We start from the raw sequence: 14,751 nt of genomic DNA, 5'->3' as shown, positions 1-14,751 counted from the left end.
CTGTTTGTTTGTCTGTTTGTTTGTTGTCTGTTTGTCTGTTTGTTTGTTTGTCTGTTTGTTTGTCTGTCTGTTTGTTTGTCTGTTTGTTTGTTTGTTTGTTTGTTTGTTTGTTTGTTTGTTTGTCTGTTTGTTTGTCTGTTTGTTTGTCTGTTTGTTTGTTTGTCTGTTTGTTTGTTTGTTTGTTTGTTTGTCTGTTTGTTTGTTTGTCTGTTTGTTTGTTGTCTGTTTGTTTGTTTGTTTGTTTGTCTGTTAGCAACATAACTCAAAAAGTTATGGACCGATTTTGATGAAATTTTCAGGATTTGTTGGAAATGTGAAAAGGAAGAACTGATTTCATTTTGGGGATGATCCGGAAGAAATCCTGGATTCTGGATCACTTTGAAATTTTAGTTAACATTGTGGTAAATGGGGCCAAAAATTTTGTTTCTCAATATCTGGGTTAATTATTGACCAAACCCCATGAAATTTGACTCAGGGATGGACAATGGGATCCTCTTCATATTCCAAAGGCTGATCCGGATCTGATCCAGAAGACTGATTTTATCGCAGTTTATATAAAAAATGGGGGTAGTCCTTGGCGGAGGTCTGCGCTCTCTGCTTTTCTAGTTTGGAAATACAATCTGAGGAAATTTATATCCTACTCATACAGAAATGATTACAATTCCATGAGTTCAACCATAAAAACGGTTTAAAAGAGCAGCTCTGTTGGGCAGAAGTGAAGCTCAGTTGGTAAAATGTTTGTTCACTGATCTGAAGGTTGGCGGTTTGATTCCCTCACAACATAAAAGATCATTGGTATCAGATACACTGACCTAAAAAATGAACATTCACACACGGACACTCGCACATGAACAATCACACACTCTTTTCTGCATCACTGTAGGACAAACAAACATCAACACTGGACGTCCGGAAGTCGTCTGAAAAAAGACGTCATCTGCGTCACAGTCTGAACCTTCATGTTCAAAAATTAATTAATCAATTATTGCATTTATATATCACCTTTCAACACACTCAAAGGGCTTTAGAATTCATTGTTCAGTCACTCCACACTCAGCGGAGGTAGCCACAGCTGTCCTGGGGCAGACTGATGGAAGTGAGGCTGCCAATCTGTGCCATCGGCCCCTCTGACCACCACCATCACACACACACACACACACTCCACTTTCACACAGTGGACAATGTGGCTGAACTGTCTTGCCTAAGGACACAACAACAGTTTCTTTTTTTTTTTTTTTTGTCATCACTGGCGCCCCCTTGTGGCTCCTGACCCGACTCTGCTGAAATCTGACGAGATCAGGCTTTGACAAACCAGTATGACCACACCTCACATGACCAAAAATAAACGTAAAAAGACATTGTTTCAGGATTTCTTTGAACAATGGGTCACACCTCCAGGGAGAAAATCATTTGACGGACCTTCTACCAGAAAAGTTACTCAGTGCACCTTTAATAAAACAATCATACATCTTTTTAGTTTTGACAATCGTCTGTTTTTAATCGAGAGGGGCAAAATCGTCCAGTCCTACTTCTGACCAGATGTAGTCCTCATCACTTTCAAACTCGTCAGGTTCCTGTTTTTTCAGTTTTTTCCTTCTTGAACTCTGCTTTTTGTCGTCTGCGTTTCTTTTGGGTCGTCCTCTGGGTCGACCGGTCGGGGGCCTTTTGCTTTTGGACTTCTCTTTGGTTTCCGTCTCTGTCCTCTCCGCTGTCTGCTCTTTCTCCTTCTCTCCTGGGTGACACTTCTGAACGTGGCTCTTCAGACTCACGTTATGATTGAAAGATTTCTGACAGTGTTTGCAGCTGTACGGCCGCTCCCCCGTGTGCAGGCGCGTGTGGGACTTCAGGTGACTCTCCTGTTTGAAACCCATGTCGCACACGAAGCATTTAAACGGCCTCTCCCCCGAATGAACCACGATGTGCCTCATGAAACTCTGCTCGTCGAACATCTCCATCCCACAGATCTTACACTTAAACTTCTCCCTCTTGTGCTCCTTTTTGTGAGCGGCGCGTTTCCGAAAAGTGGGGAACGTCATGGCGCAGTCGGGGCATTTGAACGGATCCTTCTGCTTCAGGTGGACCAGCTCGTGCGCCAGCTTGTTCACTTTGGTTTTGAAGCTGGCGTAGCAGAACTTGCAGAGGTATTCGTGCGTTTCCGAGTGCATGTAGCTGTGGACTTTGAGGGCGGATTCGGAGATGAACCTCCGGCCGCAGGCGTTGCACACGACGGGTTTTGTTTTGTGGTCGCACTTGTGGCTCTTCTTGTAAAACTCTCCACACTCGGTGCAAAGCTGCTTCTTCCGTTTGGGCTCTGCAAGAGAACAAACACCGTTAAAGAAAGTAGGACAGGCTTTTATAATTCTCACATTTTCACTTAAAGGGACAGTTCAGGTTTTTTGACATGAATCTGTGTCGTCCCCGTCAGCAGTGTGATGCATCCACACTGACTTTACCTCCGAAAGCGTCCGGTGAGTCGAGATCCTGGCCGGTTTTGGTGATGAGGAAAGTAGTTCGGCAAGTTGTCTGGGGACAGTCTAATAAAGCGTTTTTCTTCTCAAAACAACATGTGTGAAAAAGAGTGATACATTTGCACCACAAAACCTCCGTCCTCTAAAAAGTCAGACCTCATAATCACTTGGCACTATTTTCTCTCTGTACGTATCACTGCACCGCTTGTTTCACTTTGTTTACTGCTCGGAATGTTCGCCTTTTCTCTCTCTCTGCCTAATTTCGTCTAACTCACTCTGGCGAATTTTGGCATTGGTATATTCGGGTTCAAAAAGATCTCCCATTGGCTCTGTGCTAAAATCAGTTTCTTCATCATCGGTGTCGTGGTCAGACATGTTGTCGCTCACATTCCGAGCAGTTAACAAAGTGAAACAGGCGCGGCTGTCACCTGGCGGCCGCGCGCAGTGATACGTACGGAGAGAAAATAGTGCCAAGTGATTATGAGGTCTGACTTTTTAGAGGACGGAGGTTTTGTGGTGCAAATGTATCACTCTTTTTAACACATGTTGTTTTGAGAAGAAAAACGCTTTATTAGACTGTCCCCAGACAACTTGCCGAACTACTTTCCTCAGCACCAAAACGGGCCAGGATCTCGACTCACCGGACGCTGACGGGGACGACACACAGATTCATGTCAAAAAACCTGAACTATCCCTTTAATTTGGTGAGATAAAACATGTTGTAAATATAAATGATAGTTTTACGAAAATCAAAAGGCAATTTGCAAAGAAAATTTGAAAAATATGTTGAAAATTACAGCGTCCGAAAGCCTATGCACCCGATAGTGACTTTTGTGGAACCCCCGCGAGCGCCCCATCATGCACACAGTGAGTGCACAGCCAGTCAGCGCTGTGCTCTTGGTTAATACACGCATCAACGAATCTCAGACTTCGGGTCATTGTGCAATTCATACTGGGAAAGATTTTCCGAAAAAGTGAGCATCAAACCTCCATGTTTGTTTTCCCAGTGGGATGTGTCTATTGTCAAAGTCGATCTTTTCAAGTCTTTTGAACCATATCACTTTTGTTTCTGGTTCTGATATTGTCATATTTTAGTTTTGGGATTCAGACATCGTAATTCGTGTGGTTGTTGGATCCTAACAACGGAAAACGGCTCGAGAAATTTGTTTGTGAACTCCATAAATGCAAAAGTGAATCAGATGTGTGTGACTCAAACCTCTGTTCAAACTGTTTCTCTTCCCAACGGAATTGAAAAATAGTGAAAGGTGAAGGTGATGGGCAGGATTGATCCACAGGAAGAACCAAAAAGGAAACATTTGTCTGACTAAATCATCCCGAGTTTACAGAGAACATTTTGTATGTGGAGCGACGACAAAACAAAACCCCGATCCCTCACTTAGCCTCGGTTATGAATTTAAAAAGTCAACACCAAAGTGAAAGTCTCCAACTGTTCACCAAGAAACACCTTCCACTGCAAAGAGACCAAGACGTGATGTTTCTGTAAAACCACAAGAACAAGAAAGTGCAGCTCAGTCTGTTTGTCTTCTGCTCCTCTCACATTAACAAACAGGATTTTGTTTTGTTGTCGCTCCACATACAAAATGTTCTCTGTAAACTCGGGATGATTTCTTAGTCAGACAAATGTTTCCTTTTTGGTTCTTCCTGTGGATCAATCCTGCCCATCACCTTCACCTTTCACTATTTTTCAATTCCGTTGGGAAGAGAAACAAATTAAAACTGTCACAGCACAAAACAGCACAAACAAAATACAAATGTTTTGTGTGATTTTCTGCTGTTTTGAGGCTGTTTAACATTTTGAGGGGCTGGAGACGTCATCAACCGAAAATAAAACTGTTAATATGTTAATATCTTAAGAACCAGAATCACACAAAACAACACAACGAACTGACTCCATTTTGAGTTTGGTTTTAGAGCATTTTGAAGTTTCCTGCTAACCCCAAGTTGACCTATAAAAGAATCATTAACATCTCCAAAACTAAAACAGCACAAACTAAACTTTTTGTGCTTCGTTTGTGCTGCAAATAATTGACGTAGTTTTTGTGGAGGTTTTTAGTTTGATGGAGGCGACTTTACAGAGGGACACGAGGGAGAGTTTTATCCAAACGTTTGACACAATTTACACACGAGAAACTGTTTTAAAAAATAATTTAAACATTATTTTAACATAATAAATGTGTTTTGTTACATATGGAAGATTATTTGTTTCATCACATTTAGAATTTTAAATACAATTGAATTTCTCACTTTTAACTGTAAAAAAAACACGTTTGAATTTGTTTTATTCTAAATTTTAGCTGCTGAACTTTTAAGTGTACATTTTCAGAATGTTTAAAATTAAATATAAAAATCACACCAAACCTCATCTCTTTTATTTCTATTATTTTTTGTTGATATATTATTTATTTTTAAGAGTAAAACCCGCCCACACGTGAGAACGGCGAATAGGAAACAGCCTCCGTCTTCCTCGCTCACATGATCGACTGCTTTTGCCTCGGCATCTTGGATCTTTGTTGTGAAATTTTTCATCGTGAATTTTGTGAAATTTGTATTCTGCAACTAAAATAAGAAAAGTTAAAAAGAGTTTTTGTTTTGAGATTTTTTGTCTGCTAAAAGAAAATAAAAAGCCCAGACTTTACTGAACCAAATTAAAAATATTATTGATAGAAGAAGAGGAGACACGTCCACACAGCAGGATTTAGTCCTGTTAAATCCTGGTTTAGTCCTGGTTTAGTCCTGGTTTAGTCCTGGTTTAGTCCTGGTTTAGACCTGGTTTTAGAGACCTGGTTTTAGACCTGGTTTTAGTCCTGGTTTAGACCTGGTTTAGACCTGGTTTTAGACTGGTTTTAGACCTGGTTTAGACCTGGTTTTAGACCTGGTTTATACCTGGTTTTAGACCTGGTTTATACCTGGTTTATACCTGGTTTTAGACCTGGTTTTAGTCCTGGTTTAGTCCTAGTTTAGACCTGGTTTAGTCCTAGTTTAGACCTGGTTTAGACCTGGTTTATACCTGGTTTTAGACCTGGTTTATACCTGGTTTTAGTCCTGGTTTATACCTGGTTTTAGTCCTGGTTTAGACCTGGTTTAGACCTGGTTTATACCTGGTTTTATACCTGGTTTATACCTGGTTTTAGTCCTGGTTTAGACCTGGTTTATACCTGGTTTTAGTCCTGGTTTAGACCTGGTTTATACCTGGTTTTAGACGTGGTTTAGACCTGGTTTAGACCTGGTTTAGACCTGGTTTATACCTGGTTTTATACCTGGTTTTATACCCTTTTAGTCCTGGTTTAGTCCTGGTTTAGTCCTAGTTTAGACCTGGTTTAGACCTGGTTTATACCTGGTTTTAGACCTGGTTTTAGTCCTGGTTTTAGACCTGGTTTAGACCTGGTTTAGACCTGGTTTATACCTGGTTTTAGACCTGGTTTTAGTCCTGGTTTAGATCTGGTTTAGTGTCCAGCAATGAGTGGAATTACGGAAAAAAATAAACAAATAAAGCAGGGAAACAGCCCAACATGTAAAAACAGGAAAATACCGCCATGTAATCCATTTATTTCAACAAAGTAACTGTAATCTAATTACCACTCACTGAAACAGTAACTGTAACTGAATACAGTTACTCATCATTTGTACTCTGATTACTTAACTCTGGTACATGTAATCTGTTACTCCCCGACACTGATGATGATTCAAAAAGACTCACCGGCCTCGTCTTTACTCTCTTCGTCTCCGACAGCGTCATTATTTTGTTCTGGAGTTTGATGCCAAAGCTCAGGAGTCCAGTCGTGGTCAGAGTCCTGTCCTCTGTTACTCTCCTCCACTCCTGATCCCTCGCTCCTCCTCTCTCCTCCTCCTCCTCTTCCTCCTCTTCCTCTTTCCACTGCTCCACTCTTGACCCTTCTTCGCTCTCCTCCTCTTCCTCTTTTATGTCTCCGTCGCTCCCGTCAGCTTCCTCTGCTCCGCTCACGGGCTCCTCCGTCTCCTCCAGCTGCAAAACACAAACTCTTTATTATGATCCACGTGGAGGAAAACGGAAAATGAATCAAACGTGTGGAGAGAACACGGTTATAACGCAACAGGGTTAAAAGTTGATTCCATGTCAGAAAGCGTTCAGACGAAGACCAGTGATCAGTGGTGTTGTGGGGATTTTTAAAGTTGGGGTTCGCTTAAAAAACTTCCACCCAAAAGCCGTAGACTCGACTTGACACGTCGAAATACACACAGGTGTCACAAAACTCACTTTCAGTACAAACAGGAAGGCGCCGGCTCAGTAAAATCTGTAATATTTTATGGTTTTTTTGGTTTTTTTTACTTAAAATGATGTAGAATCATGTTATGAACATTAATGCTGTTCATTATCACCTACAGAACATAAAACACAGACTACAGCACATGAACCAGGACTAAAACAGGACTAAACCAGGACTACAGCTGGACTACTCTTGGACCACATCTGGACTACACCTGGACTAATCTTGGACTAATCTTGGACTACACCTGGACTAATCTTGGATGGACTACACCTGGACTAATCTTGGACTACACCTGGACTAATCTTGGACTACACCTGGACTAATCTTGGACTACACCTGGACTAATCTCTTGGACTACACCTGGACTACACCTGGACTAATCTTGGACTACACCTGGACTAATCTTGGACTACACCTGGACTAATCTTGGACTACACCTGGACTAATCTTGGACTACACTGGACTAATCTTGGACTACACCTGGACTACACCTGGACTAATCTTGGACTACACCTGGACTAATCTTGGACTAATCTTGGACTACACCTGGACTAATCTGGACTACACCTGGACTAATCTTGGACTACACCTGGATCTTGGACTAACCTGGACTAATCTTGGACTACACCTGGACTAACCTGGACTACACCTGGACTAATCTGGACTACACCTGGACTACACTGGACTACACCTGGACTAATCTTGGACTACACCTGGACTACACTGGACCTGGACTAATCTTGGACTACACCTGGACTACACCTGGACTACACCTGGACTAATCTTGGACTACACCTGGACTACACCTGGACTACACCTGGACTAATCTTGGACTTGAGAGCGAGGGGGAGAACCCCGTGTCTGTAAAGCTCGATCGGGTGACAGCTGCTCTGTGCCTCTTATATCCACTCTATTTCTTGCGACCGCTAACATTTGTAGCTCTCCTGCATTTTGGTTCATCAGACTCATCAGTCGACTGATCTCACATCATTAGGATTTGTTTACTCGATGTTAAACAGGTACTTTTTAAATTTAACCAATCGCTGCTGTTTGGTCGTGACTCGTGACGTATGTAAAGTACCAACTCCTGTAGGAAGAAGAACAGTAACGTCTTTCCCCTTGAAAAACATTCACTAAACATTCTTTTTGTTCCGGCTTTAAATCCTCGATCTCGGAATCTTTGCCAACACAGAATATCTGGCTCTTCCCTGATTGGCCGGTGCCCAGAATCACACTTCCGGGGTTCTTGCAAACCGTCTAGTGCAGACATGTCAAACTCAGGTCCGAGGGCCAAATTTGTCCCGTGAGATCATATCAGATGTGTATCAGAGCTGCCGCCGCACTCAGATCCACTATAGAGACAAGATTTATTTAAAATGTTGTTATTATTTTATATTCTGCTTGTTCTGGATTCAGTGTTTAAACAAAACTATTATTAAACATTTATTTTAACATCACATATTTCGAAAGAGAAAACACGCAGATGTTGTTGAAATTTTTCAATAAATATTTAGTTTGGCCCACGACTTAGTCCCAGTTACAAGACGAGACTTTGACATAATTTGTAATAAATAAGTCGTTTAATCCATTTCACAATTTTGGCTTCACTATTTTTTATTTATTTTGATGTCACACTTTAGCGGTCGTTGTAGTTCTGCTTTTTGGAACTACAGCTTCTCAAATTGTAAAACTCACCAGCTCTTAACTCTTTTTTGTCTAAGTCCTGGTTTAGTCCTGGTTTAGTCCTGGTTTAGTCCTGAGTTTAGACCTGGTTTTAGACCTGGTTTGAGTCCTGTTTTAGAGCTGATTTTAATCCTGGTTTAGTCCTGGTTTTAGACCTGGTTTAGATGGGATTTAGATGGGGTTTAGACCTGGTTTAGATCTGGTTTAGACCTGAGTTTAGACCTGAGTTCAGACCTGAGTTCAGACCCGAGTTCAGACCTGGTTTGAGTCCTGTTTTTAGTCCTGGTTTTAGACCTGGTTTTAGTCCTGGTTTTAGTCCTGGTTTTTTAGACCTGGTTTTAGACCTGGTTTTAGACCTGGTTTTAGACCAGTTTTTTTAGTCCTGGTTTTAGACCGGGTTTCGTCCTGGTTTCGTCCTGTTTTTAGTCCTGTTTTTAGTCCTGTTTTTAGTCCTGTTTTTAGTCCTGTTTTAGACCTGGTTTTAGTCCTGTTTTAGACCTGGTTTTAGTCCTGGTTTTAGTCCTGGTTTTAGTCCTGGTTTAGACCTGGTTTAGACCTGGTTTAGTCCTGGTTTAGTCCTGGTTTCGTCCTATTTTTAGTCCTGTTTTTAGTCCTGTTTTAGACCTGGTTTTAGTCCTGGTTTTAGTCCTGGTTTTAGTCCTGGTTTAGACCTGGTTTTAGTCCTGGTTTAGACCTGGTTTCGTCCTGTTTTTAGTCCTAGTTTAGACCCGGTTTAGACCCGGTTTAGACCTGGTTTCGTCCTGGTTTCGTCCTGTTTTTAGTCCTGTTTTTAGTCCTGGTTTAGACCTGGTTTAGTCCTGGTTTAGTCCTGGTTTCGTCCTGTTTTTCTCTTGTGGCTCGACCTTGTGGCACGAGATCTCGTCCCGTCTCTACTCTGAATGTCTGAGCTGAGTGAGGAGTAACTCTGGACCAGTCCAAACAGATTCTCTGGCTCTGGTCTCACCTCCAGGGTCACCTCGATGCTTTGGGGCTGATGCGGCTCTTTCCCGTGTAGAACCTTCAAAACAAATCCACACGCCGGACACCTGTTCAACAAAAACATTAAAAACACTCATGAAGACAAGTCCGGACTAAAACAAAAACCCTTCTGAGAGCTCGAGCGCAAAGTTAAAGCTGCAGGATCCGTCTCAGTCAAATTTAAAAGTGATTTTGAAGTAAAAAAAACAGGACAGAAGAACAGGGTAAGACTCATAAATACTCACTTCAACACAGGTCCAGACAAAATGCTCTGTGAGATCGACCTGAGAGACGTTAAAGACGGTTTCTCTTCCCTGTAAAAAGAAGAACATGTAGATTAATTCATGCAGTCACTCCTGTGAAATATAAAGATAAACTTCAGATTTCACAAAAAAGTTTATTGTAGTATAAAGATATTGAGGGAAAAAAATAAATTCATTGATGATAAATTATGTAAAAATCTAACAAATAAAAGCATCGTGTATGAAAGTTCAAACTGCAGTGTTTTGTCTGTGTGGCCATAACAACAGAGTTTAAAAAAAAAGTAAATTTAAGGACTAAAATTCAATCGAGCCGGGACTAAATCGGGACTGAGCCAGGACTAAAATGGGACTAAAACGGGACTAAAGCAGGACTAAACCGGGACTAAGCCGGGACTAAGACAGGACAAAGCTGGGACGAAAACGGGACTAAGACAGGACAAAGACAGGACTAAACAGGCCTAAACCGGGACTAAGCCGGGACTAAACCACAGGCTCTGGACCAGAGCGGGACCAGGCCGGGACTGAGAGTCTCAACCGAGACTGAACCATGGACTGAACCTGGACTGAACCTGGACTGAACCTGGACTGAACCTGGACTAAATCGGGACTAAATCGGGACTAAAATGGGACTAAAACGGGACTAAACCTGGGACGAAAACGGGACTAAGACAAGACTAAACCAAGAAGAAACCGGGACTAAAACAGGACAAAGACAGGACTAAACAGGCCTAAACCGGGACTAAGCCGGGACTAAACCACAGGCTCTGGACCAGAGCGGGACCAGGCCGGGACTGAGATCAGAACTGAGACCAGGACCAGACCGAGACTGAGACCAGAGCGGGACTGAGGCCGGGACCAGGCCGGGACCAGGCTGGGGACAGACCGGGACCGGGACAGAGACTGAGACTGGGACTGAGACTGAGACCAGGCCAGGACCAAACCGGAGGCTCAGAGCCCACAGCAGGGCCGGAGTTCGAAGTATTAAGAGAGGACTAAGCCTGGACTAAACCGGAACTAAGCCAGGACTAAAATGGGACTAAAACGGGACTAAGACGGGACTAAGTCTCAACCGAGACTGAACCAAGACTGAACCTGGACTGAACCTGGACTAAATCGGGACTAAATCGGGACTAAATCGAGACTAAATCGGGACTAAAATGGGACTAAAACGGGACTAAAACGGGACTAAGACGGGACTAAGTCTCAACCAAGACTGAACCTGGACTGAACCAAGACTGAACCTGGACTGAACCTGGACTGAACCTGGACTAAATCGGGACTAAATCGGGACTAAAATCGGGACTAAAACGGGACTAAACCAGGACTAAAATGAGACTGAACCGGGACTAAGATGGGACTAAAACAGGAGTAAACCAAAACTGAACCGGGACTGAACCGGGACTGAACCAGACTAAAACAGGACTAAAATGGGACTAAAATGGGACTAAACCAGGACTAAACCGATCAGTGACTCACTCGTCGGCCTCTGGTTCTTTTGGAGATTTGACGTTCTCCGTTTTCTGAGCTGAGACTTTATTGGTGAACTTCTGGTAACTGCAACAAGAAGAATCAAAACGTCAGACTTTAATTAAACTTTAATTAAACTTTAATTTAGCAATAAAAAACACCAGACACACAGAAACATGTTTACAAGACGATTACGAAGTGTGGAAATTTAATCACTGTGTCCGGAATGTTCCACAGTGCAGCATTTAACTCATTTACTGAATAAAATGTGTGTGAGAAATATGTAAAAAAAAAATATATATATAGTGTGACCAGATTTTCAAAATAAATTGTGAAACGAGTGTGAAATTAAAGAAAATTCATGACTAATTATTATTTTTTTGATTGTTTTAAATGTTTTTAAGGATGATGATAGCCGAGATTTTATATTTTATTATGTGTTTTTCAATTTTATTTTGATTTGTACGTTTACATTTATATAATTATGTCTTATTTGACTCCCGTCTCTTGCTCGTTTTTGCTTTTTTTAGAATTTATGATGAGCTCCTGTGTCCAAATAATTTTCCTTGTGGATCAAAGTCAAAGTGTAATGATGAATTGGATAGTGGCAATTTTATTTTAAAGAGACACTGTTACTAATGAAAAATTTCTCACTGAGTTTAATGTTTTCTGTGCACTGTCCTTGTTTTGAACACATAAATAAATAAAACTAAAACTAACGTGTGAGTCAGTTTAGTCACATTTTCTTTGTGTTTTGGTGGTTTTGAAGAAGATTTTTTGTATTTTACCTCAACAAATGACAATTTAAGCCTCCCTTTACTGTTGGCAAGGGTGAGCAGAATCTCAAAATTAAAAAAAATCTGGGACATCCCCGCTGTTTTGGTGTTTGGTAATAATAAAATTATGAAAAGAGAGCGTAATTAAGGAAACTTGTACATATCCTGCAGCAGATGATACGTTAGCCTGCTCAAATCAAAGGATTTAGACAAATGGTAGTTTCAGAGCTACAGTGGAAAACGCAGCATGTTAATAACAGAATGTACGAAGGAGAAAAGCACGAACTAAAGCGAACAGTTACTCAAACTGCAGAACTCTAACAGTGACAGGATCAGTGCGTCTGAAACCTACGTGTTTAATAATAATAAGGCCACATGTGCGTCGCTCTGGAGCTCTTCTGTTTCTTTGAGTTGTCTCCATTCGTCAAACGCCTTCCCCAGATTGACTCGAGTGTGAGCGCGGCTCCTGTCCGAGTCCCGTTTCCTTTTCCTTGCGTCGTCAGATAAAGGTTTCCTCTGTCTCTTGGCTGGTGGTGCCATGACTGACACTTCACAAATAAACACTTGATATTTGTGATGTGCAGACAGCGTCAGTTTGGGGCGTGTCGCCGCTCGGGCACCTGTGTGAATGTGAAAGTGCCGTAAAGTGATTTAGCTCTCGCAAGAACGAGAACGAGAACAGAGCCCTGAGCGCCGACACCGGGTCGGTGCTCAGGTGTTAAAAGTCTGATTTTTTTCTGCCCAGAGACAGCAGGGGACGTCAGTAAACCCTCAAACACCCCAAAATGTCACATGTGACCATCAGAGGGTCTTTGAAAGAGAGTAATTGAGGTAAACATGTTACTTTAAGTAGTTCTGCTACTAAACTAAAACTGTGACGCACAGATCATTCATGACAAACATGTGAGTGTAGTCAGTATGTCAGTACAGTCACATTTTCTTTGTGTTTGTCATTTTTAAGCAGCTTTTCTACCCAAACAAATGACAATTTATGTCTCTCTTTACTGTTGGCAGGGATTAAACCAGGAGTGTCCAAACTTTTTTCATCAAGGGCCACATGTCTAAACACAGATGAAGCAGAGGACTGATCGAGGGCCGTGGAGCTCGATACAGTGAATCACTGAAATATGTGCATGTTTAACACGTTAGAATGAACCACCAGTCTTTATTCACGCTAAGATCCTTAAAACCACTAAACACTAAATATTCAATATTCGCTTTATCAAGGTAGATTTAAAAAAAACTTGCAGTAAAAAAATTTTTTTTAAAAAAAATGAATACAAGGTAATTTGGGACAATCATCTGGAAGTCTGAGGGCCACATTTAGCCCCAGGGCCATAGTTTGGACATGCCTGGATTAAATTGGTCAAAAATAGACACACCTGGAACAAAAAACTGGGACAAATCACTGGTTTTATATAAATCTGCTGGGACAGGGGACACAGGCTCAAAACTGGGACTGTCCCGGGGAAACAGGGACGTCTGTGACCAGATTCTCAAAATCAGAAACTGGGACATTCTCAGTTTTGTGGTGGTTGGTGATAATAAAATTGTGAATCGTGTGTAATTAAGGAAAATTCTTCTCGGCTCATTTATGACAAATGTGAGTCAGTATAGTCACATTATCTTTGTGTTTTGGTCATTTTTAAGCATCTTTTCAGTATTTTGCTTAAACAAATGACAGTTTGTGTCTCTTTACTGTTGTCAGGGATTAAACTGGTCAAAAATAGACACACCTGGGACATTTCTTGTGTAAAACTGGGACAAATCAGTGGTTTTATATAAATCTGCTGGGACAGGGGACACAGGGGTTAAAACTGGGCCTGTCCCGGGTAAACAGGGACGTGTAAAATGTTTTGTTGACAGTTTTTGTGCATTTAACTGTTTGGGAGAAAAGTGTAAATAAACTTATGAAGTAGCATTGTCCCTGTTAGCCTCATGCTAACGCTTCTTTTTGGACCGGGACCTGGGCCTGGTTCTGATTCTGTAATAAAATAAAACCACTCGCCTGAAGGAGAATCCACAGAATGTGAAATGAAACTCAGATCTTACAAATCTAAGAGAAGAGCAGCGAGCTGAGAGTCGAGCGCGAGGCCCAGCGCGTCCCGCAGCCTCCTCCAGCCCGAGTGACTCGAGCCGATGTTGATGCGCGTCTTGGCTCTTCTCACGTCTTTGAGCCGCTTCGCGTTTTTTCTTTCCTCCAGAGACTTTCTCTTCTTGGGCTGTTTGGTGTTCGCCGTCACATCCAACACTGGAACGGGAAACTTGTCCGTGTGAGGTTCGGACGCCATGGAGCTGCGCGGAGGTTTATAATGTTTATAAAGACGAGAGGAAAGAAAAGAGGAAAGAGGAAAGAGGAGGAGAGACGAGAGGAGGTTCCCTGGAGACTCCTCATCTTTTGATTAGTAGAGAATCAATTCCAGGACTGAAACTATCCAAATTATTCTACAGAAAATGTTAAAACAAAAGACACGGGCTGTTTCTCTTTCTTTTTCTCATGACACTCAAAAACTCCCTTTGAGTTTTATTCATTTATCTCCAAACTACTTTTCCTTCAGTTTGAATCACAGAATATGTATAAAGAAGTCACATAAACAGTTTATGATCTGAATTTACTTTAAACCGAACCATTCTTTTTCAAGCCTGTGCGCATGCGCGAAAGAACGGTCGCTATGGATGGAGATGTAAATAGATAAGATGGTGTTTCTGTTTAGAGAAGGATTCTCTTTCTTAACAGAAGAACAGAAGAAGAAGAAGCCATTTTTGTTAAGAAAGAGAATCCTTCTTTAAACAGAAATGGAGGTCTCAGACACCATCTATCTCCTATTTACAACTCCATCCTCAAACC

General features: G+C 41.7%; 2 protein-coding genes across 5 annotated transcripts; both read right to left on the bottom strand.

Moving 5' to 3' along the window:
- Nucleotides 1-1,496: 1,496 nt before the first annotated feature.
- Nucleotides 1,497-2,036, bottom strand: LOC129409170 (gastrula zinc finger protein XlCGF49.1-like). The gene has a single exon (XM_055154363.1). It carries the CDS (start codon nucleotides 2,034-2,036, stop codon nucleotides 1,497-1,499), a length of 540 nt encoding a protein of 179 aa, XP_055010338.1.
- Nucleotides 2,037-2,101: 65 nt separating this feature from the next.
- LOC110164022 (histone H3.v1-like) lies at nucleotides 2,102-14,383 on the bottom strand. Of its 4 annotated transcripts, none has more exons than XM_055154904.1 (7): nucleotides 13,956-14,091; nucleotides 12,256-12,466; nucleotides 11,137-11,214; nucleotides 9,643-9,711; nucleotides 9,384-9,465; nucleotides 6,187-6,471; nucleotides 2,102-2,311 (listed from the first exon to the last, which is right to left on the bottom strand). In XM_055154904.1, exons 2-7 carry the CDS (start codon nucleotides 12,441-12,443, stop codon nucleotides 2,102-2,104), a joined length of 912 nt encoding a protein of 303 aa, XP_055010879.1. In that variant the 5' UTR covers nucleotides 12,444-12,466; nucleotides 13,956-14,091. The 4 variants fall into 4 exon arrangements, with proteins under 4 accessions (XP_055010879.1, XP_055010878.1, XP_055010877.1 ...); XM_055154903.1 differs by having other exon boundaries at nucleotides 12,256-12,523; nucleotides 13,956-14,090; XM_055154902.1 differs by having other exon boundaries at nucleotides 12,256-12,523; nucleotides 13,912-14,046.
- Nucleotides 14,384-14,751: the final 368 nt, after the last annotated feature.

Source organism: Boleophthalmus pectinirostris, unplaced genomic scaffold, assembly GCF_026225935.1.
Source record: "Boleophthalmus pectinirostris isolate CB_2022bp ecotype Guang Dong unplaced genomic scaffold, ASM2622593v1 HiC_scaffold_19, whole genome shotgun sequence".
NCBI lineage: Eukaryota > Metazoa > Chordata > Actinopteri > Gobiiformes > Gobiidae > Boleophthalmus > Boleophthalmus pectinirostris.
This window is presented reverse-complemented; position numbering and strand designations above follow the sequence as displayed.